Genomic DNA, 25,618 nt, shown 5'->3' on the forward strand with positions numbered 1-25,618 from the left:
GCTCCATTGACACCATATAACTGTAGCATATTGAATAGCTTCTCTCTTGACACCTTATCATATGACTTTTCCAGATTTACAAAACTCAAATAGAGATCTTTATTATATTCCCATGATTTCTCCACTATTTGTCATAAAGTGAAGATCTGATCCTGACAGCCTCTATTTAGTCGGAATCCAGCTTGTTCTTCACCAAGCTTTTCTTCTACAATTTTCTCAACCGTTTCTCAAGTATACTTGCATATATCTTGCCAGGAACACTCAGTAGGGAAATACCTCTGTAATTCTCACATTCAGTTTTATTTCCCTTTTTATATATGGGTACTATTAGAGCTCTACTCCAACCATCGGGAATTCGTCTCTCTGTCCAGGTCTTCTGAACTATGCAGTGCAGCCACTGCAAGACTTTCATATCCATGCTTCAGCATTTCTGATCGAATATCATCTACTCCTGCTGCCTTTCCACATTTCAGGCCTTTGATTGCTTTTTCCACTTCAAGTATGGATATGTATTACTGACTGTATGCCTGTTGAGTGTTTTTTACCACTGCTATCACTGCTTGTTTCATTTAGCAATTTCTTGAAGTAATTACTCCATACTTCAAGGATATCTTTTTCTCCCGTTTTCATGTCACCTTTATCATCACTAACTCCTTTTACAGTACTCTTTCCTCCATTTCTAAGCTTCTTCAATAACCTCCAAAATATTTTGCCACCTTCTTGATAATTATTTTCTATGTTTTTACCAAAGTCTTCCCATGACTTTTGTTTAGCTAGTTTTACACAGTGTTCAGCTTTCTTACATTTGTCTCTGTATTCTCTAAGAGCATAAGCTGACTTATTTGCCAGGAACTTTTGATATGCTTTCTTCTTTTCCTTCACTGCCTCTTTAACTTCCTGTGTACACCGTGGAGTTCTGATTTTTCCATCCTTGCAGACAACCTCACCACATGCCCTCTGGTTGAATCAATCAAGGTTTTGTTTAAGGTTTGCCACTGAATTCTCTAAAGTTTGATTCCTGTTCTTAAACTCTTTCATTTTTTTCCCCAATAAACTTTGTGTATTTTAGTCTACAGTTCACATCTGAGAGCTGCTCAACTTTTATTCGCTTTAAAACTTTCTTACATGTTATTGTTTTCAATATGAAATTCAGTTTTATCCTGCTCAAAACTAAATAGTGATCACTTCCAATTTCAAATCCTCTGTAAACTCTGGTGTCCTGCACCAGGGAGAAAACATCACTATCGACAATAACATAGTCGATGAGACTTTTCTTATTCCTTGCCTCTTCTCTCCATGTGAATTTGTGCACATTTTTATGTTGGAACATGGTATTAGTAATAACCAGTCCATCTCCTGAGCAGAAATCCAACAAATATTTGCCATTATTATTAGCTTTGCTCTTTTCTCCAAATTTTCCCAAAATATTTTTGTATGTCTCACAATCATTTCCTACTCTGCTATTTAGATTCCCAACAAGGACCAACTTTTCCTTTTTCATTGTGTCAGATGCTTTCTCTAAAGCATTAAAAAATCCTCCACTTCTACCTTAGTAGAACCTTCTGTGGGACCATAGGCACAAATAAGTCTCATTGTCCAGTTCCCCATTCTGATATTTGCCCACATCATTCTACTTGAGACTGCCTGCCATTCAAGAAGATTAGCCTCGTATTTAGTGTTGAATACTATGGCTACTCCTTCTTTTCCTTGATTGTTATTGCCTGAACTGAATATAACATTTTTATTTATTGCTCAGAAAGATCTCACCAGTTTTTTGTCTTTTTTGTTTCAGTCACCCCTATTATGTCGATCTGTACTTATCTAATTCCTCAGCTAGCTCCATTTCTTTGCCATTCAGGCTTCTTACGTTGATAGTACCGATCTTTAACTCAAGTGATGTTGAGTTGGGGTGTGCTTTCAGATTTGTTCCAGTAGCTGACTTTTCGCTGTTCACCCTGGTTCCCTGTTGAAAACAACAGGGACGTTGTTTAACCAGGCAATGCCCCAGCCAGTATGAAATTTTGTCATGTTGTACCATCATTTTATAATTTGGTTTAAGCCAATAAGAATTGCAATTTGGTCGGCTAAATCCCAAATTGCCAGCCCATCCTTGTTTGTTCAGTATCAAAGTAGATACCCAACAGGGTGCACCACAAGAAGGTGAGGATTGGACATTAGGTCAGAAGCCCTGGTCGGTTCTCTGCATTCCTTTAAAGGCTATGTGGAAGTCTCCTCTCAGTTATACAGCTTTGACTAGCAATGAAACATTAATTTAAAGCACGAAAAACTTGGCAATTTTAAATGAATGCATTCTCACATGTTTTATAAATGATGGTTCACATATTTTCACCTTTGAGTAATTCAAATATACCAATCAAATAGAGCTTTCTCCTTCATTGTTGTTTTCTAATAAATCCTAAAATGAACAGATTGTTCCTCCACTCTACGCAGATTTGGTTACAATTAATTGATAAATTAAAGTATTGAAAGTTACCCTGTAATTAATTGCATTGAACTATTAGGATGAGCACTGATGTGCCAAGCACTCTTAGTAAATCAATAAAAATGCAATAACATGGTCAAATACGCATGAATTTTGTAGCGCCCCACATGACAGCACACCCGACCGAAATGGGCACGCGACGCCACTGGTTTTATTTAACCTGATGCTGTAGCTTGTTTTTTGTTCTATTTTAAGTGTTTTTCCCAACAATATGGTTTTATAAAAACTCTAAATAGCAGTACCCAAACTGCTGAACTTGACCATATTCTCAACCCTCTTAGCCAATGGCTATAATCATCAAAAAACAAATATTTAAACCCTGTAACTGCATAATTAAACATTGTTAAATGAACAAGAAGTGACAGAATAGTGGTAGAAAATATTCAAGAAGAATGCAACCCAGGAGCACATATCAATACTAGAAGAAAAGCCATCAGACACATGCAGTTGTGGAAATGCATCTGGAGTAAGTGATATTTGACCAGAAATGTTCAAATATGGAGATATAAAAGTTTTATGACTGCACTGCATAATTCTAGGTTGAATTTCTAATGATTGAATGCTCTGTATATAATTACTAATTACATATTTATGAAGTACTTTTTTATAAAAAGGGAAATAAAACTGAACATGAGTACAAGATGAATTTCTCTGAGTGTTCAACATAAGATTTATGCAAGCATACTCGAAGTGGCTAAGAAATATTTTGCAGCGGGAACTTGGAAAGAACAAACTGGGCTAGATAGAAGTTATCAGAATTCATAGAAATATAACAAGGCTCTTTAAGTTATAATTATATGGTGTAAATGGGATGATGTATTGAGCAATACTTGGTCATCTATATTTGAGCTGTAAGAATTGAGCATCAGCTGTATTCAAGATACAGCTGATGTTTGAATACACCTACAAAACAAGTAAAATAAATACAGCTGTTTTTAGTGAAAATGGCACATATAATATGGAAATGGATAAGTGAATAAGCAAAGCTGGTGTGGTAGGGATTCAGCTAAATAAATATTAATGGAATAAGAGTGAAATTAGTTAAAACATCAAATTATATACAAGCCATTGTTCAAACCAGTTTTAACTATTGGATCTGAGAGCTAGGTTAGAAATAAAACAGTAGATGAAAGACTAGAAATCGCAGATATGAGCATTCTGAGAAAAAAATTTGTTGAGTGAGTAGATGGCATCAGTGGCAGAATAATATTAATAATTAAGATATTAGGAGGGAACTTGACATTGTTTGCATTCAGGAATATGCAAGCAGAGCTAATTTCAGGTTTGTGTGATTACTTAAACAGAATGGTTAGAAAAACTGGCATCTGATGTCAGGAAAAAGATCTGGATGGATTGATGCAGTTAGAAGTTCTTTGGATGACCAAAATATAAGATTTGAGCAGTATTGGGGTCCTGACAGATAAGACATTGGAGAAAAAGAGTTGATAGGAAGGTAGTAATTATATGCACTTGCATTATGTACAGCCCTTGAGGTTGCATATCAAGGGATTCGATGATGATGATAAATAATTGATGTATTAGTGATATCCAGAGTTGTGGCAGTGACTTATACCAAATACTGTAGCAAGACACTGAATACTTGGATCACTAAAATCATTAGGACCAAAATTCAACATGATGTAACCCAAATTCAAAGCAGTAAACCCAATTAATGAAAGAACTAGTACATTTTGAAAACAGTGAAAATCATATTAATTTTTATTCCAGACACACCTACAAGTCTTAATCTATAAAGTTTTAACCGATTGAACAGTATAATTGTTTTCACATTCTTGAAGGTCTTGTGGAAATTCTGCTTAACTGAGGTGGAGGAACCTTCACTTGCAGATATGCTGTAAATTACATTTTTCAACTCATTTTAACTAAAATTCAAAGTATGTATCGATGCATACATTGTTTAAAAGCTCTCCTGACAGTTTTGGTATAGACAAATGGACCAGAATGAAGGATAGAACTGTCAAAAGTAAGAAAGTGAAACATCACATGTTACTATAGTTTGCATGGTTCAGTTGCAAACAAGTATTCTTCAAATGTTATTTACTTCCACCTAAGAAAATAAATGATATCTAATAAAAACATTTCATGTAAAAAAAATGCATCATATATTTAGAAGGCAGGAGGATGGCTAATTTAGAAGAGGCTATTAGGCGGCATTATTATTTTAATATTTAAAAATGCTGACCAGCATTATTGGCTGAGTTACTAATTAATGCATCCACTTTTCTGACCAACAAGCTGGGTAATTGAATCCTGTTGTGGGCAGGGACATTTGTGAATGACGAATACAAAACCATCAACCTTGCTTATTACAGCCTTGATATGCATATCAAAGCATTCGAACTTGGATTCTTTTTGAAGCTTTTTTACAATTTGCCTTTTGTTTGTGATACTCATTTTTGGCAGCTCAGAATTAAAAGACTGATTCCTATTTTCACTCCCTTGTTTATTCTTGCATTTTAGATCAGTTTAAAGATATTAATGTCTCTCTTACCTCAATAGGTCAGTTGGTCAAAGTCACTACATTGTTTAATTGCAGTGGATTTCAGGTTCAAAGTGTCTGTAAGAGTAGTTGCATGTAAAATCCTATTCTGGATAAGTTTGTATAGCTCTTTGAGTTAATAAGACTTGTCTTAAAAAGACAGGCCATGTTAAAAACAGAGATCCAGCAATATGATTAATAGCTCTGCTCTCTTTTCTCAGTTTTTTTCAAGAAAAATGTTATAAATCTGGGAGATAAGCATAAGCACAAATAAGTAGCATTGAATTTTGCCCATATGACTTACTTTGAGTAATATCTTTCAAGAAGTTAATTTTAATGTTTAGCATTAAATACTATAACTACTGCATTTCTATAATCTATGCATGCAAGCAAAAGCTAATTTAGGTTTTTCTGTGATTTCTTGAATAGCTCCATTAATATCTCATAGGTTGATGGTTTTTTTTATTATATTGCTTTCAGTCGATACTGAATACAGGTTAGTTGTTTTAGGTCCCAAACTAAGAGAAGCCCTCATCAGTTCTATACATTCCTAATAGATAACATATCTCCAGTACAAACTGTATGTTTTTTGTTTTTTTTTAGTAAATGCAATAGTTATTTTGTAAGTAGTTTTCAATATTGAGACCACATATTAATATAAAAAGTTTATTAAAAATAAACAATTAAAAAACCTGACAAGTTTCGTGCATCATAAGACTTACATCATCAAGGATAATGGAAAACAAAAAAAAACAGTACTAGCTGTCTTAAAGAGAACGGATCACAGCCACTAGATCAGAGCTTGCAAAGATAGACCAAAATATGTTTACTGTACATAGTGAATTGGCTACATTGCTACCATCCGACCTATGGGATAACATTGATAGAATTACGTCCAACAAAGCTACAGCGATTGCCAATCATAAGAAATATAATTTAATAAAAAAAGTTTAACTTGCTTCAACAAGAAAAACATCTAAATCAGTCTAAAATGGTGATTAATCTTTCTTCCTGAGTCCTGTCAAAAACAGAAAAAAAAATCTAATGAAAGGTTTTCATTGTTCCGCATTGCCACAGAATATTCCAAAACTAGATATCATAGCGCATATTGGGAAAGGAATTGCTATCTTCCTAGAGATTCAGCAGATCTCATCCACATACAAAGTTCAGCCTTATTATTAAAATGTAAAATACCACGATGAAACTTGCCAAATGCATTTTTTAAAATTATGGAGACAACTACCGTGGCTGAATAAAAACTTTAGTTTAATATAACTAAAATCTACATTCGACGTTTTGACCTTTATGTCAAGGTCATCTTCTTGACATAAAGGTCAAAAGGCCAACACAATTGTTGGCCTGACTTCTGGTGGGAAAAAAAAATTATACGTTAATGCTAGATTCCTGTTATTAGTGTTATCTGTTGGTTGTAGACATACATTGGGCACAATAACAAGTCTATGTATCTATCTATATACATATATTAACATTATGATTATACATGTACATTCCAGCTAGTTGGTTTGGAATGGTTTCTAATACTAGCTGAAGATTGGCTAGAGTCCTGACTTATGCAGGATCTTATATATTAGGTGGGCTGAATGTGTGCCATCCAGATCCTTGGAATTTTCATGCCATCTTTGTTGTTGATATTTGGGTGGTTTATCAGGATTTTGCGGGCTTCCTTAAATTTCCTTTCATACCAGGTTTTTGTGTGGTGTAAAGAGCGGGTGCTTTCCCAGTTGATTTGGTGTAAGGTGTTGAGCGCATGATCTGAGAGGCCTGCTTCACCATAATGGTTATATTTAATGTGTCTAATGTGTTCTTTCTTGCATATAGGGATTGTCCATCCTGTTTCACCAATGTATGGTAAGTTACAGTGGATGCAATGGACTCCAGGATGTGCCAATGGGAGGAGAGGATCCTTAGAGGAGCTGAATATGGTTTTAAGTTTAGTGGGTGGTTTAAAGGTGGCATTGAGGTTATAATGTAGTAGGATTCTGTTGATTTTTTCTGATAACCCTTTAATGTATGGGATGGCTATGGTTTTACTGTAATCTAGATTCGTTTTTGTTGTTGTTTTATGGAGTATTTTAGTAATAGAATTTTTGTTATATCCATTATTTATGAATGTGTCACTGATGATTTTTAGTTCTTGTTTCAGGGTTTGCTGGTTAGAGCAAATTGTTGTAGCTCTGTTTTTAAGGGTGCTAATGACTCTATATTTTTGTGATGGGTGGTGGTATGAATTAGCATGTATGTATTGGCCAGTGTGTCGGTTTTCGGTAGATGTGAAGGATAGACTGCCTGAAGGAAGACGTGTGACTAGTGTGTCTAGGAACAAGAGAGAGAGTTTTGATTTTCGATTTCAATGGTAAATTGTATGCGTTCATGTTGTTTGTTCAGGTGGCTAAGGAATGTGTTTAGCGTTTGTCGCCCGTGCGGCCAGATTGCGAACACGTCGTCGACATATCTAAGCCAGACTGTCGGTCTTAGCGTGGCGGAATCTAGAGCCCTTTGCTCAAAGGTTTCCATGTAGAAGTTAGCGATTGGGGGAGGGGGGGAATAGTGGTGAGCCCATGGCTGTACCTTCTTTTTGAAGGTAAAATTTGTTTTCCCACATGAAGTAATTGGACTGTAGTATGTGGGCAAAGAGGGCCGTAATGTCGGGCAAAAATTTGTTCTGTAGTAGGAGAATTGTCATTGATGGGAACGTTAGTGAAAAGGGCAGAAACGTCGAAACTGACTAATAAGTCATCTTTGTCGAGTGTTATGTTTTTAGTTTTGTTTATAAAGTGTTGTGTGTTCTTTATGTAGGAGGGGGAATGACCTACCAACTCCTTAAGTGTTGACGCTAATTTCATGGCTAAGTGGTAATTGGGGCTGTCAATTCCTTCTACAATAGGTCGAAGGGGAACATTTTGTTTGTGTATTTTTGGGACCCCATATATTCTTTGGGGGGCAGGCGTAGTGGGGTTCGAGTTTTTTTTAACCGTGTCCAGTGGCCAAGAAGTGACTGACTCTTGAGTAATTTCTCTGTTTTATCCTGTTTGTTGCGTTATAATTTACCAGCTTATATGTATGTTGACCTGTCAAGGACGACAGTGGCATTGCCTTTATCCGATTTCGTTATTATTATGTCTTGGTTGGCTTTTAATGACTTAATTGCTGTTTGTTCTATTTTTGTGAGATTGTTCTGTATGGTTTTCTTAATGTTTAGGACATTACTAGTTTCTAGTCGTATTTTATCAGCTATATTGTTAGGTAGGGACCTGATGCCCCTTTCTATGTGGTAGATAAAATCCAATTTGTTTACCTTTTTTTAGGTGCTATCGCGTAGTTAAGTCCTTTATTCACTAGCGTAAGCTCGCCGCTGTTCAGGGTGTGGTTTGATAGGTTGATCACATGGTTCTTGCTTGCCGGTGGTTGGTCGCTCCTTGTCTCCCTTGTTTGTTGTTCATTGTTGGTGTTTATCGGGGAGATAAACACCAACAATGAAGTAGAGGTCTCTTTATTCTCTGAGTTTTTCTTTATTCTTTTCCAGGGTATGTTTGGCCGAATTGTCAGTAATTCTTTCAAGTACTTGTAGAATGTCTGGATTAATATAGTTTGGTAGTTCAGATTGCAATTCTGAAACCAGATTTTGTGTTATTGCTAGGTTTTCGCAGGCTGTTTGGATCTGTTCTCTGAGCATTGCTTTTTCTGTGCGGTCATAAATATGGAGGCTTAAAAGAAAGGAAACTTGCCTAAATCGGAATTCATAGCCCTTAAAGAATTAAGACGAGACATAAACATAGTATTAATCAAAGCAGATAAAGGAAATGCAATAATAGTTATGAATTCAGACGAATACGCAAGAAAAATGAACATTCTATTAGAGGATTCTAATACCTATTCATCCTTAGACAGGGATCCCACATGGTGTGCACATAATAAAACCAATTAGTTGATCAAAAAGTTACCTAATTGGCCAAGAGACATAAACATAGTATTAATCAAAGCAGATAAAGGAAATGCAATAATAGTTATGAATTCAGACGAATACGCAAGAAAAATGAACATTCTATTAGAGGATTCTAATACCTATTCATCCTTAGACAGGGATCCCACATGGTGTGCACATAATAAAACCAATTAGTTGATCAAAAAGTTACCTAATTGGCCAAAAGAATTCAAAAGATTTTTATCATCAAAACATCCACTGGTTCCAAGAATTTATGGAGCACCAAAAATTCATAAAAAAAAAAGATATTCCGTTATGGCCAATTGTAGATGGGAGAGATTCTCTGACCTCAGACTTATCGAAATATCTGATACACGTGATAAACCACACATAGGAAAAACAGAATCATTTATAAAGAATAGTTTGCATTTCATTGAAAAGGTAAAGGGTATAAATATAGAACCTTCAGACATCTTAGCAAGTTTCAATATAGTCAGTCTCTTCACCAACATACCCAGAAATGAGTGGATCTACTTGGAAACTTTTCGAACCCTGCATGGAAAACACTTTTCTCATTTTTCAAGACAAATATTGAGAAGGAAAAAGGACTTGCCATGGGTCCCCCACCTCCTTTCTCAAGTTCTACTCTAGCCAACCTATTTATGGAAAATTTCAAAACAAATGCATTAAAAACCTATCAAAAAAGACCAAAAGTTTGGCTGTGTTATGTTAATGATATTTTTGTCATTTGGTTGGCAACAGTAGATGAGCTGATTGCTTTTAAAGATTATCTAAACAACCTGCATCCCAATAGAAAATTCACTATTGAACTAGAACAGCACAAAAAATTAATTTCCTTGATATCTTTTTTGAAGTAAATGAAGAGGGGGAAAAGATTATTCTTCTCCATATACAGAAAATCACACCACAGTAGGAAGATTTTTAAATGCTGCTTCACACCACCATCCATTGCAAAAAAAAAAAAAAATAGGCATAATTAAAACTTTGCAAGACAGGACATACAATATAACTAGCACATCGATTAAAAGAAATGAAGAATTACACTACCTGGCACAGAACCTCACACTTAATGATTTTGAACCAAAGACGATCAAAAAAATTCTTAATACAGCTCCTGTAACTCCCTTACTTAAACAAGATTTCAAGAATGCAATTGCCCTGCCGTACATCAAAAACAATGACCTTTTACTCAGCCAAGTTCTTCCAAGTCTATCAGTTTTGCTATTAGTAACCCATAACATCATCCAAGTTTTCTTATCTATTAAATACACCCCTCAGCAACATGTCCTTTGGAATTATAACAGTGCCAGATGTGATGTCCATTTCTACTCTTCTATCCAATGGATGGATTATTTTTGTCCACCTGATCTTGAACACCTACTTAAACTCACTTGCTGAAAGTATTGTATTCTTAATAGCATGAGTCTTCATCCCCATTTTGCTCAAATTTCCTTTGTTTTTCAATATGTATGCTAAGTGACTTATGACAAAAACTCCAGCTAGACATGACAATTAACTTGAAACAGCTACAAAAAAAAAAAAAAAAAAAATCCAAATGTCTTTGAAAAGACAAAAGGGAAAAAAATATTGTAAAATTTTGCTTTTTTATTATTATTTATTTTTATGTTGGGCCCATACATGAGAGGTTGGTTGGTCAACCTATAGTACATTAGTACCTTGTATGGGGTCTGCACGGTTAGCCTAGTGGCTATGTGCTTTGCAACCATATGCCTGGGGAAGGAGTGTCCTAGGTTCAATTCCCGTCGATGATGTGAGGAGTTTAAGGATCTTCCTCAGCCATAGCCGTGTTAGCCAGTCTTGGGCATGGAAGTAGGGTTTTCCCCCTCAGTTTATCTGGGTTTTTCATCCTGCAAACCGGCCCCGTGAACACACAAGCTACGGTCATAGGATATAGTACTTAATCCCTTATTAGGAGGGCTCAACCAGTCCTAAGGGGGTGATCGAGGAATGGGAGGAACCCCACCCGAATAAAAAAAACCTTGTATGGGAAGATGATTTAGAAATGACAAACTTATTCACATTGAATTTGAAGGCCCATGCATTGTATTCCTTGAGAAACACATGGGAGGGAAGGCTGTTCCACGATACAGCAACAGTAGGAATGAAGGAGGAGGAAGAGAAACTTGTTCCGTGATTGTGGAGTTTGTGAAGGGATGTTCAGTAGTAGCTGCATGTGTTTCAGTGGATTTAGTAGAGAGACAGCAGGAATTACTAATGACAATCCTGATGAACATTTGCCATGAAAATCTTTATAGAAGATGCATGCAGTAGATACTAGACACCTGTGTGAGAGTGGTTAGTGAGTTAGATGTGGGTCATTAATCAGTGTGACTGCTCTCTTCTGAACTACGTCGAGTATTTTTAGGGAGCTCTTAGGAGGAACCTCCCCATATGTGTGAGCAGTACTCGATGGATGAATTTGTGATTTGTAGGATTAATAGCTATTTGGATAAGTAATGCCTTGAACAAATGAGGAGGAAACCTAATTTTTTTTGGATTCTAGGAGATAGTAGTGGTAATGTGTTTATGCCAAAAGAGGCTAGATGTCAAAGTAATCCCAAAGAGCGATATCTCATCTTGTCTAGAGATTTGGATGTTGGCAAAGGTGGGGCTATGATAATATGGTTCTTTTTGTTGGAAATAAGGTAGAGCAGCATTTTGCAGCATTGGAATTGACAAGGTTATCAGAGCCCAATTGAAGAGTGGTTTGGAGATCAGATTTAGGCTTGAAGAGGTTGTTGCTCTGTGAGTTGTGGTTAGGTTAGGTTTTTGTTTGTCAAGTGAGAAGGAGGAATGTAGTGTACTATCATCAGCAAAACTGTGTCAACTGGAGCAGGTCATTGATGTATAGAAGAAACAGGGTGGTTGAGAAGACAACATTATGGGATCCCAGCCTCCATAAAAGGTAGGGTTAGAAGAACTGGCAACCCAGTTGTGAATCTCATGGGACAGACTGAGTGATGGAAGCTTACTTAATAGGCTCTTGTGCCAGACCTGGTCAATAGCCTTGAAGATGTCTAGTGCAACCACTTGAGACTCACTAAACTTTTCCATGGTGTGCTTAGCCATAGGTTTGTGAAAAGGTGCAGATCCCCATGTTAAACAAGATCATCTTCAGGGCTGATACGGCCACGTTTAAACTCGGCAGCCCATTTCTTAATTGTTGAAAACGAATTAGAAGAGTACCCATGAACTTGTAATGAATTTCTTTTGTCGTTAAACTTTCTTTTACAAAGAATTTTATAATCGCACGATACTCAATTTTACCCATTTCATGGATACAGACAACACTTTTTCTTCAGACAGCCATATAAAACAAACTACTTGATAGAATGACTTGCAATTTCATATGGATGCTTATGACAGATCTACCAACTTAGAAAAAAAAAACTTGCTGATAATGTTGCCATCTATGGTTGAGGCCGAGAACTTTTCAGACCACCCTCATACTATTCTAGGATAAATTCCTCACTGCAATATATGGTGTCACCTTTTGGGGTGGAGATTACTACAACCATCTTTTTCCATTGATACAAACACAAAACAGAATAATTAGAGCTATAGCCATTACCGACTTTGCACATTCAACCAACAATCTCTGTTTGCCATTACAGAAACTCTGTCTCTATGGTTGTATATTATATGTAAGAAGAACGTAAGTTTTTCAGTATGTAATGTAGACTATGGCTTACGCTGTGGCTGGAACCTGCTGGTAGTACCCAAGGCAAAAAGAAATTTTTCATAAATTCTTTGAAAACAAGCAGCTATAACAAACTCCCAAATGGAATCAAATCAGTAATTTCAGAATATGCTTTCAGAAAAAGATTGAGAGACTATCTCAATGTTGACATTTATTTGAAACATATATTATAAGAGTCCAATTATGATTGTAATATATTAACAAATATATACCATGTTCTGTGAGCTCTCATAGATACAGTCACTGGATCGAGCTAATTTAATTTTATAGTAACCAGTATGGCTACGGCCCTTGGTTACACACACACACACACACAAAATGTAAAACTCACTAACTTATTTTAAACATTTTTATAAATTATGAAAACTATCTAATAATGTATTTTACTCTACGTGTGTGTGTATGTGTATATATATGTATTATATATATAAATAAAAGGAAAATATTTTTGTCTATAACAAAATAATCCGTCAAAAATAAATGTATAATCCAACAGAAAATATGATAGTAATACTTGAATTGTATATTTATAAGTATTATATATACGTGATGAGAATAATAAATAATAGATTTTCTGTTGCTCTGTATGTATGTATGTATGTATGTATTAATTTTTAAGTCAATAGTTAGAATTGAAGGATGAAAAAGAAGGTGGTTTGATATAAAATCAGGTGCAAGGCAAGGGTGTACATTATCTTCATTCTTGTTCATCTGTATGGACCACATTATGAGAGGCATTAAACCTGATAATAAGATTGGAGAGATAGGTTGGTCGATAGAGCCTCTGCTACTAATGGCTCAGTTAAGTAAGTTTGAGCGCGGTTAGTAGTTGGAAGGGGACCAATCGTTCGATGCTGTCGGCACACTCTCCCTCGATGAGTCTTTGGACTCCCTGGAGGTGTCAAAATAATAATAATAGTCAACTCTCACTATAGCAATCTTGTAAACAACAAGAACAGTTTATTAGCAGCTAATTTTTGTCTAGTGAATTTCTTTTAGCATAGCATTTTGCTAAAATAAATTCACTATAGAAAACTATATATATAATATAAATAAAACTATTCACTATATCCCTCATAGAATTTTTTTTTTTTTTTTTTTTCTTAATATGTTGAGTCCATACACGAGAGGTTGGTAGATTAACCTATAGTACATTAGTACCATTGAATTTGTCCTGGGATATTGACAAAACCTGTACTTTTCTACATTTGAGAATTTCTTACACAGGATCTTTTACAAGTGATGATTAAATATCACTGACAATTTTAAAATATTCAAATTTAAAATATTTAAAATTAAACATATATGTTTAAATACTCAAAGATGTGCACCCTGGCCATCCTTTAGGCTCTGTCCATTCCCGTCAGAGCCAGTTATTCTGCGCATCTTTGGGATATCTCTCAAAAGTTTCTCTTAAGGAGAAGAGTGCACGAGCATGACAGTACCAGTTCATGATGGAGAGGCAAGTAACCTGTAGAGTACGGAGACATGCATTTCATATATGGTAAAGCTGGATGCTACATATATGTGCTTTGAGGCTTTTCTCAGTCAAAGACAGCCATGCTTTCCAGGATCAAATAACATCTTGTAGAGAGAGAAAATGAGGTTTTTCCCATGTCCAGAGGAAAGGGAAAGCAAAGAACAGAATCCCCCAATGAAATAGTTCATTTATAGGAAATAAAATTTGTGATAAAGAGTGTTTGAAACAAAATCAAGAATTATAATGTTCTCTTGGTTAGTGGCACAAAATGACTGTGGAATAAAATGAATTGATCTGGGCTATAATGTATATCTCAAATTATGTATGAATAAATTGTAAATTTTAATTCATTCTCTACATGTATGAACACACACACACACACACAAAAAAAAAAGCTTAGACTTGGATCATTTCATTGCAAAACAATAAAGAAAATTAAAAGAAACAAAGTAAATGAATGCCCAATTACAGAAATATACAATAGAGAATTTCCGATTTTTATTTTATTTTTATGATTTCATCCATACACATTTTCTGTTACACATATAGGAATATTACATAGTGTACAGAGACCCTGATGATGGAGTGACAAGGCTAAGCAGAAGTGAGACAGAGTAGGTGATGAGAATAGCAGAATAAAATGAAGGAATCAAAGAAGAAAAAAAAAGCAGAGAGAGAGAGAGAGAGAGCATTAGCAAAATTGAAAACTGAACCTTATGCTAATTGTATGAAAGTCTTGGATAACAAGGAAGGTGTCAAAAAAAAGTCTCAGAATAGCCAGACAAAAGGTGCAGAAAAGTAAAGATATATATCAAGCCAAGATGATTAAGGGAAAGGATGGTACCAATCTATATGAAGAAATATGTGTTAGATAGATGGAAAGAGCATTTTGAGAAATTAATGAATGAAATAAGTATATACAAAAGGATGGAGATCTGGTCATGTGGCCAATTTCTAACATAAGAATGGAAATGGAGGAAGCACTAAGAAAGATGAAAAATGGGAAGGCAGTTGAACCTGATAACATTCCCAAAGAAGTATGGAAATGTCTAGGTGAACTGGGCATGACTATTAATGGATGGCTTTAACAGAATTATTGAAGCTGAGAAAATGCCAGAAGAATGGAGAGAGAGAGTATACTGGTTTCAATATATAACAACAAATGTCATATCCAGTCCTGTAGCAACTACAGACGAATTAAACTCATGAAGGGTATAGGAAAGGGTAATCAGTGAAGAGCAGTTTGGGTTTATGGCTGGTTGGGAAACAGTTGCTGCCATCTTTGCTCTAAGACAGCTCATAGAAAGGTGCAGGGAGAGTAGAGGGAACTTTTTTTCTGTCTTCATTGATTTGGAAAAGCCTTTGATAGAGTCCCAAGAAAACAGATATGGAGAGCATGTGGAAAAAAATAATTTGAGAGAAGGACATCTTGTACAACCCAGGTATGATGGTAGTAAAACAAGAGAGATGTGGAGCAGGAACCACAGAGGCATTCCCAGTAAAAGTCAGGTTTGGGTCATCAAGGGTCAGCTTTGAGCCCACTTATTTGTTATGCCCTTGAATGTGTTGACACAGATAATAAGAACTGAATCACCCTGATAATGATTTGCACAAAGTGAGAAGGAAGCAGAAGAAAGACTTGATCAATGAAGGAAAGTTTTGGAAGACAGTGGGTTGAGGATTAGTAGAAATAAGACAGAGCACATGTTTTAGCAAAGTAGCAGGAAGTATAACATTTCAGGGCACAGGCATGCCACAAGTGTCTGGGTTCAAGTATCTAGGGTTGTGTGTTCAAAGTGAAGGATACCTGAACTCAGAACTCAATAGGAGGATCCAATCAGGGTGGATAAACTGGAAAAAGGTATCTTGTGTGATACAAAAGTGCCCAATCAGTTAAAAGGAAAGATCTACAAAATGGTAGTAAGTCCTACTCTGATGTATGGCAGTGAAACCTCAGAGGAACAGTGAATGTAACTCAATTATCTGGGAAGATTAAGGAATCAAAGTCGGAGTGGTTTGGTCATGTTATGCTGCGAGATAAAAGCTATGTGGGAAAGAGAGTGGTGAAGATGAAGCCACCAGACAAAAGAAGTAAGGGGAGGCCTAAACAACAATGGCTGGACAGCTTGAGGAGATCTCAGACTAGAGGAGAAAATGGCCTGCCTTGGACAGAACTGAGTGGAGGCGGTTGATCTACTGCAGCAACCGTACTTGAGTGCGAATGCTGAAGAAAATAGTGCGTATGGAGATCAAATGATTACTTATGTTACTTTGTTAATCAGATTCTTATTAATTTCTAAGTAAATACAACTCATTTGACATGTAATACTAAAATGTTTAGTCTCTCACCAGTTTTAATTTATTTGATATACTGATATTTACTGGACTGACCACATTTTTTTGTGAATATACAACCCTCAACACACATACCAATCCCCCTATAAGATTGAATTAGAGCTAATATAAAGATTTTGAAAACTTAACTTTTTTACTTTTAATTTAGGAATCTCAGGGATTTGTACTATCTGATTCTGAAACAAAGCTGAGTTATAAATATCCTTTTAAATCTTCATCTTGTACAAATGTTCATAATGCTGAACAGAAAATGGACACTTCTAATTGTGTAGAGAATACTTTTGAGTCAAAAGATGAAATTATTTCCCAAGAACTTAAAACAGACAAAGGTAAATGCTGTTCATTTCTTCAATGTTGACCAGATTTAACTATTAGTTACATATATTGAATGTTTAAGCATGATGTTTAGTCATGGTAATATGGTCTATATCTTATTTATGTACAGTCCCAAATTTCTTTGTAGTGTACTTGATGCAACAAATAAATTGAGTCAAACCATTTTACCACATTAAGTGAGAGAAAGAGAGCGCCCAAATTTTTGACCTGTTTTGCCACTTTCCTGCTTAGTAAAGTTTTTTCTCTTTTCTTGATTTTTTGCTTTACATGAAGAACACTGAAATTATAGTATTATACTATTAAATTATTTATAAAAATTTTGGCATACATGTGGCACACAGAACTTGCTGTGATGTTCACTGCAGTTCTGTTAGTATCCATTGTGAGATGAGTAGAGCAAAAATTGTCATCTGGTGTGATTGATCCTTCTAATTTTATTTATTTATATATTTTTTAAATATCTGAATGTAGTATAGACATGGAGTAAAACTAAACACAAGCATAATCTTAATATACTAAAGTTTTGCTGAATAAATAAGTTTATTTATAAATGGAAAATGATCTTTACACAATTTATTGTAGATTTGCATACATATTGTTGAGAGTCAGTTAGGTCATAAAAAAACAGTACAATAAAATATTTCTTAAAAATATTTGTGATACAGTGATGAGTTACATGAATAAAGTCTGTCAGTGGGAAGTGGCTCAGAGAGCATTAGAGTGCTGTAATGCAAAGAATTAAAATCTGTTGCGTGGAATACCCTGGATACTAAGATACAAGGGAAAACATGAAAGGTGAAGCAACCCATTTCAGTATCAAAAGTGGATCTAGCAACAGATTGTAAATACGAGGGTGATCTGAAAAGTTCTCGGCCTCGACCATAGATGGCAACACTATCGGCATGATTTTTTTCTGTCAGTTGGTACATCTGTTATAAGCATCGATGTGAAATTGCAAGTCACTCTGTCAAATAGTTTGTTTTATATAGCTGTATATATCCTTGAAATAGATAAAATTGAGTATCGTGTAGTTATAAAATTCTTTGTAAAAGAAGGTTTAACGGCAAAAGAAATTCATTCGAAGTTCATAAAAGCTTATGGGCACTCTTCCTTCGTTTTCAACAATTAAGAAATGGGCTGCCAAGTTTAAATATGGCTGTACCAGCCTTGGAGATGATCCATGTAAAAAACGTCCAAAAAGTATAACAATACCAGAAATCATTGATCAAGTACATGATATGGTATTGAATGACTGGCCAGTCAAAATGCGTGAAATTGCTGAGACTATAGGCATTTCAAAAGAACGTGTAGGATATATTTTGCATGAAGAATTGCAAATGAAAAAGCTTTGCGCAAGATGGGTGCTGCACTTGCTTACAGCAGATCAAAAACGCACTCCCATGAAAATCTCTGAACAGTGCTTGGAGCATTTTAACAAGAATAAAACTGATTTTGTGCAACGATTTATTACTATGGATGAGACCTGGATTCACCATTACACACCAGAATCCAAACAGCAATCAAAACAGTGGACAGAAGCCAGTTGTTCAGCACCAAAGAATTCAGTTCCATCAGCAGGAAGGGTAATGGCATCTGTATTTTGGGATGCTGAACGCATCTTGTTTATTAATTATCTTGAAAAGACCCAGTTTGCAGAACGAAAAAAATCATCTTTCATCAGGACAATGCACCTGCCCACAAAGGTGTTTTGGGCATGGGCAAATTAAGGGATCTGTACTAAGAATTGTTCGAACATCCATCCTATTCCCCAGATTTGGCTCCTTCTGACTTCTCTCTCTTCCCAAAACTAAAATTCTTCCTCACTGGTCAGCATTTTTTCTTTGAATCAAGAGGTGGTTGCAGCTGCAGAGGGATATTTTGCAGATCTTACTGAAAACCACTACAGGGACTGGATAATGGCGATGGAGCATTGCTGGAATAAAAGTATTATCCTGAGAGGAGATTATGTTGAAAAATAAAAATAATTTTGAAATTATAAATTTGTTTTTTCATTGTTAGGCCGAGAACTTTTCAGACCACCCTCGTATTAGAGCTGGAAGGGAATGTTGGAACACCAAATACCAGAATACCTCTGTAACTTGCTGGAAATAATGTTTGCTGTTTGTTTATATAATTGCTGCTGAAGGCTGTATGTGTTGTCAGTATGAGATTTTATTAACTGTTGTAATCTTCTGTTCACTGCATAGAAGATTAGAATAGTACTTTTATTCCTCATTATTTGAAGCACAACAAAAAAATGTTTAAATTATGTTATATAGAACTGTTTACAAACGGACCCTGACTTGTAAGTTGACTTGCATAAAATTCATGTAAGGGATATGGGAAAAAAAAATTTCAGTTATAAAAATTTACTTTAATGCACCTACATTAGTCTAGGCTACCTAACAGCAGTCTTCTGTATAGTAGACATTCCATGTGGTGCATGGCTGCTCCTTCTGCAGTCTTTCTTTGTTTGCTATTGAACATGGATGTAGTGTGTATTTGTATTCATACACTTTAATAATTTTTAGTGTTTGTATTCACTGTGATAGTGTACAATCATGAGTGGAAAAAAGGAACAGAAGTAGAAAAATTGTGCCCATGTAATGGTACAAAAATTGATGTCACAATGAAGATGAATCCTAATGCATCATGGTTCTTGAGTCCAAAGAAAAATCGACTATGCTTTAGTTTGTTACTGACAGACTTATGAAGAGAAGAAACCATTGTTTAGTTATCTTTTGATAATTTCATGAGGAAGATCTAATAGCCAAATGAAACATTGCTTTTATTTTTTCATACTAATTTGTGTGTGCACCCTCTTAATATACTGCTGTATATATGTACATGTAAATATGTAAGTAATAGGGGATGGCTTAAACAGGCTTGCATAAAATTTGTGTTATGTAAAGGTTTGCAGCAACTCCAATATTTTTTACAGTGACTGTAATATTGTACTTGGTAGGTAAAAATTAAACTGAAAACTCTAAACATAATTACAAACTGATCAAAAAATGGTAATGAGATTTTTACAAATCTTAAAAATCTCATGACCATTGTCACAGGGCATGCGACATGGCTTACGTAAGAGCTATAGCGTATTTCTCTGTTTCAGAGAATACAAGTTCTGAAATATTATCTTAAAATGAATATACTTATTGCTTTTGTATGTTATTAACAGTTTAACATGAAAAACAGTGATCAGATAAAGTCGCAAGTGGCATTTTGTAATAGCATTTTTGTATACAGAACATCTTTCAATATCATAATAATTGAACGGACACTCAGTCTTAGCATTTCTGCTGTGGATCTATAATTCAATTCTTTTGCCAGTTTTCTCACCAAATGTTGATTGAAACCAAAATGAAATGCTCAGTTCTATTGAGCTACTAAGTACAAATTTCTTGTAATTCCATCTGAACAGAGTAGAATTACTATATTATTATTTTAAATCTTTTGCAGGTCTGATTTGTAATTCAAATTGAGTTGAGTGGATACATTTTTGCATATTACTACATGAAAAATTTACATCATTACTAACTTCCTATCTACAATTTTCCTCCAAAACAGTCTGTTACTCGTCTAAGGCACTTTGTACATTATCAATCAAGCTATATCTTGATCTTCCGCTGGGTCATTTTCCTGCCAACCTGGCAGAGAACACTTGTTTTGCTAATCTTTCCTCGTCCATTTTATTTAAGTGACCATACCACCTGAGATTAGCTCTGCTAACACATTCCTGGATGCCGACAATGTCAAGTTCTTTCCTAATATCCTCCTTTTTAATATGATATTGCCACTGATGCCATCTGTTAAAGCCTCTAATCTTTCTCAGGACTCTCATATCTGCAGTCTCTAGGCTTTGGTCAAGTGTTTTACGTCTGACCCAGCTCTCAGATCCATAAGTTAAAACTGGTTTAAACACTATCATGTATACAGCTAATTTAGTATTCCGACTAATTTCTCTCTTATTCCATATGAATTTATTCAATTCACTTCCTACCATACCAGCTTTGTTGATTCTGTTGTCTATTTCCATATTTAATTTACCATCTTCACTAAAAATCGTGCCTAAGTAGCTGAAATGTTTTTCTTGTTCCACAGGTTCTCCGTTCACAATGCAGTTGACATTTTCAATGATTCTGCCTATTTTCATTGTCTTTGTCTTTTTTATTGCTGACCTTCATACAATATCTGTTACAACAGTTATTCAATTTAGTCAGGGAATCTTGCAGACTTTTAGCAGATTTCTTTAGAAGTATAACATCGTCTGCTTAAAGCAAAGAGCTGACATCAACATCTCCAATTTTGATATCATGTTTAATGCCACTTTCCTTCATAATGTGATCTATATAGATAATGAATACCAAGGGGATAATGTAGATCCTTGTCTCACACCATATTTAACATTAAACTACCCTCCTGTACTTCCTTCAATTCTTACTGCTGACTTACAACTCAAATAAAGACTAAGTATTGCTTGATATAATGCCCCATTGACACCATATAACTGCAGTGTATTGAATAGCTTCTCTCTTGGCACCTTGTCATATGCCTTTTCCAGATCAACAAAACTGAAATACAGATCTTTGTTATATTCCCATGCTTTCTCAACTGTTTGTCGTAAAGTGAAGATCTGATCCTGAACGCCTCTATTTGGCCTGAATCCAGCTTATTCTTCATCAAGCTTTTCTTCTGCAATTCTTCTCAACCGTTTCTCAAGTATACTTGCATAAATCTTTCCAGGAACACTCAGTAGGGAAATACCTCTGTAATTCTCGCATTCAGTTTTATTTCCCGTTTTATATATGGGTACTATGAGAGTTCTACTCCAATCATCGGGAATTCATCCCTCTGTCCAGGTTTTCTGAACTATGCAGTGCAGCCACTGTAAAACTTTTATACCACCATACTTCACCATTTCTGGTCGAATATGACCATACTTCACCATTTCTATTCCTGCTGCCTTTCCACATTTCAAGCCTTTGATGGCTTTTTCTACTTCAAGCATGGGTATGTATTCTTCACTTTATGCCTGTTGAGTGTTTTTTATCACTGCTTGCTTCATTTAGCAAATTTTCATAGTAATTACTCCATACTTCAAGGTTATCTTTTTCTCCAGTTTTCATGTCACCTTTATCATCTCTGATTCCTTTTACAGCATTCTTTTCTCCATTTCTGAGATTCTTCAACAACCTCCAGAATATCTTGCCACCTTCTTGATATTTATTTTATATGTTCTTGCCAAAGTCCTCCCATGACTTTTGTTTAGCTAGTTTTACAAAGTGTTCAGCTTTCTTACATTTGTCTCTGTATTCTCTAAGAGCACAAGTTGACTTATTTGCCAGGAACTTTTGATATGTTTTCTTCTTTTTCTTCACTGTCTCTTTAACTTCCTGTGTACACCATGGAGTTCTGCTTTTTTCTATCCTCTCTGGCTGAATCAATCAGGGTTTTCTTCAAGGCTTGCTACTGAATCTCCAAGGTTTTGTTGCTGTTCTCAAACTCTTTCATTTTTTCTTCAATAATCTTTCTCTGTTTTAGTCTACAATTCACATCCGAGAGCTGCTCAACTTTTATTCGCTTTAAAACTTTCTTACGTGTTATTCTTTTCAATATGAAATTAAATTTTATCATGCTGAACACTAAATAGTGATCACTTCCAATTTGAAATCCTCTGTACACTCTGGTGTCCTGCACCAGAGAGAAAACATCCCTATCGACAATAACATGGTCAATGAAACTTTTCTTATTCCTTGCCTCTTCTCTCCATGTGAATCAGTGCACATTTTTATGTTGGAACATGGTGTTAGTAATAACCAGTCCATGTCCTGAGCAGAAATCCAACAAATATTTGCCATTATTATTAGCTTTGCTCCTTTCTCCAAATTTTCCCAAAATATTTTTGTATGTCTCGCAATCATTTCCTACTCTGCTATTTAGATTCCCAACAAGGACCAACTTTTCCTTTTTCATTGTGTCAGATGCTTTCTCTAAAGCATTAAAAAATCCTCCATTTCTACCTTATTAGAACCTTCTGTGAGACCATAGGCACAAATAAGTCTCATTGTCCAGTTCCCCATTCTCATATTTGCCCACATTACTCTACTTGAGACTGACTGCTATTCAAGAAAGATTAGCCTCGTATTTTGTGTTGAATACTATGGCTACTCCTTCTTTTCCTTGATTGTTATTGCCTGAATATAACATTTTGTATTTATTGCTCAGAAAGATCTCGCCAGTTTTTGTCTTTTTTGTTTCAGTCACCCCTATTATGTCGATCCGGTACTTATCTAATTCCCCAGCTAGCTCCATTTCTTTGCCATTCAGGCTTCTTATGTTGATAGTACCGATCTTTAACTCTGGTGATGTTGAGTTAGGATGTGTTTTCAGATTTGTTCCATTAGCTGACTTTTCACTGTTCACCCTGGTTCCCTGGCGAAAACAATGAGGGCCTTGTTTAACTGGGCGACATCCCAGCTGGCATGAAATTTTGTCATGTTGTACCATCATTTTGTATTTTGGTTTAAGCCAATAAGAATACAATTTGGTCGGCTAAATCCCAAATTGCCAGCCCATCCTCGTTCATTCAGTATCTGAGTAGATACCCAACAGAGTGCACCACAAGAAGGTGAGGATTGGACATTAATCAGAAGCCCTGGTCGGTTCTCTGCATTCCTTTAAAGGCTATGTGGAGGTCTCCTCTCAGTTATATAGCTTTGACTCTTACGCACTTTTGCATACATCCAAATTTGACTTGATTCCATCTAGTTAAAGCAGACTTCATCTGCTAATGACTTATGACAACCTACTTGGCATTAGAAAAAATTATTGTTAAGATAGTGATGGTTAATCCCATCACTATTTTAACATTATTGTATGTCTGCTGTGTATCAGTTGCATCTCTGGCCAGTACATATGTCTTGAAGGATAAAAGAAAAAATTCTGTTTCCCAGAGCAGGAACCATGCTGCCTCCATATGAAACTGGTTAGCACTCTTTCAGTAATTAATTTATCTCCTCCAGAGATAGCATATTTACTCCTTTGGGTAATTTCAGAATGTTTTGCCAAACTTTGCAAGTGCAAATGGTCCACTTTGACCATTTGCACTTGCAAATGAAAGTTGAACATGGCTCAAGAACATTTTTGTTAATTTTTAAAATGCTCAAGTTCAGTAAAAACTTTCTGCTAACCAAGGAATAATTTGCATATATAGATAGACAGACATACAAATCTAAGAGATGCTTATGCATTTTACCAAACTTCCCATAATATGTCTATCAACAAAGAGGTTAGAGATAAGTGAGGAAACAATGCATTGTTATTTAAGGATTTCCCCCAGCTTATAAAGAAATGTGAAGCATTTTTGCTTTACAAAGAACCCCCTCTCTGACTAAATTGAATAGCTGTTGTAATAGATATGGTATGAAGGTCAGCAATAAAAAGACAAAGACAATGAAAATAGGCAGAATCATTGAAAATGTCAACTGTGTTGTGAATGGAGAACCTGTTGAACAAGTAAAATATTTCAGCTACTTAGGCACAATTTTTACAGAAGATGGTAAACTAAATATAGAAATAGACAACAGAATCAGCAAAGCTGGTATCGTGGGAAGTCAATTGAATAAATTCATATGGAATAAGAAAGAAATTAGTCGGAACACTAAATTAGCTGTATACAAGACTGTGTTCAAACCAATTTTAACTTATGGATCTGAGAGCTGGGTCAGAAGTAAAACACTTGACCAAAGACTAGAGACCGCAGATATGAGAGTCCTGAGAAAGATTAGAGGCGTGAACAGATGGCATCAATGGCAATATCATATTAAAAATGAGGATATTAGGAAAGAACTTGACATTGTCGGCATCCAGGAATGCGTTAGCAGAGCTAATCTCAGATGGTATGGTCACTTAAATAGAATGGGAGAGGAAAGATTAGCAAAACAAGTGTTCTCTGCCAGGTTGGCAGGAAAACGACCCAGAGGAAGACCAAGATATAGGTGGATTGATACGGTACAAAGTGCCTTAGACGATAGAAATATAAGATCTGATAATGTTGGAGTCTTAACAAGTAACAGACTGATTTGGAGGAAAATTGTAGATAGGAAGTTAGTAATGATGTAATTTTTTCATGTAGTACTGTCATATCCTGTACACCCCTTGAGGGTACATGGCAGGAATTTGATGATGATGATGAAAGAACTTCCCACTTTCAGTCTGTAGAACATATGCATAATCTTGAAAGTGGCAGATGTATGGATACTTGGATGATTTCGTTCTTCTCTTCCCCTCCCCCACCCAAAATAAAAAAAACTATAGTCATTTTTCTGGTCATTCTTTATACCTTCAAAGAGTATAAAGAATGACTTTCCAATACAATAAGCATTTTATTTATTTATACAAATTGTTTTCTTCATAATAGTTCTCTCAAATTTTTCTCTTCATTTGGTTCATATTTTAAGCTGCATATTAAAAGGTCTAAACTTGTTTTATATACCAGTTAGACACTGTTTGTGCTTTGAAACTGAAAGTAATTTATAGCATGCAAATTAGCAAAACCTTTGCCATATATTCACTTGGTACTGCACTTATGACAAGAATCTGTATTTCACCTTTTATTTAGTGTTTCATTAAAGACAATACTATAACACTTACTTGGTGTAATTGTATAGTCACAAAATACTGTGGTATCACTATCTTGAATTTCCATCTTAGGTTTTTTATGGTTTCCTCATTGGTAGAATGTTATATCCTTTTTA

At 35.4% G+C, this 25,618-nt stretch overlaps 1 protein-coding gene across 4 annotated transcripts in view; it reads left to right on the plus strand.

Annotated features, from left to right (window-relative positions):
- Positions 1–25,618, plus strand: part of LOC150096530 (uncharacterized) — a 295,354-nt gene that overhangs the window by 68,785 nt on the left and 200,951 nt on the right. For all 4 annotated transcript variants that reach the window (XM_090408208.1, XM_090408206.1, XM_090408207.1 and 1 more), the window contains one exon: positions 16,672–16,852. In XM_090408208.1, the coding sequence (XP_090264334.1) occupies positions 16,672–16,852 (181 nt within the window). The remainder of the gene's footprint in view (positions 1–16,671; positions 16,853–25,618) is intronic.

This window comes from Typopeltis vanoorti, chromosome 18 (genome assembly GCF_054136105.1).
Source record: "Typopeltis vanoorti isolate ZY-2024b chromosome 18, IOZ_Tvanoo_1.0, whole genome shotgun sequence".
In the NCBI taxonomy this organism is placed as follows: Eukaryota; Metazoa; Arthropoda; class Arachnida; order Uropygi; family Thelyphonidae; genus Typopeltis; species Typopeltis vanoorti.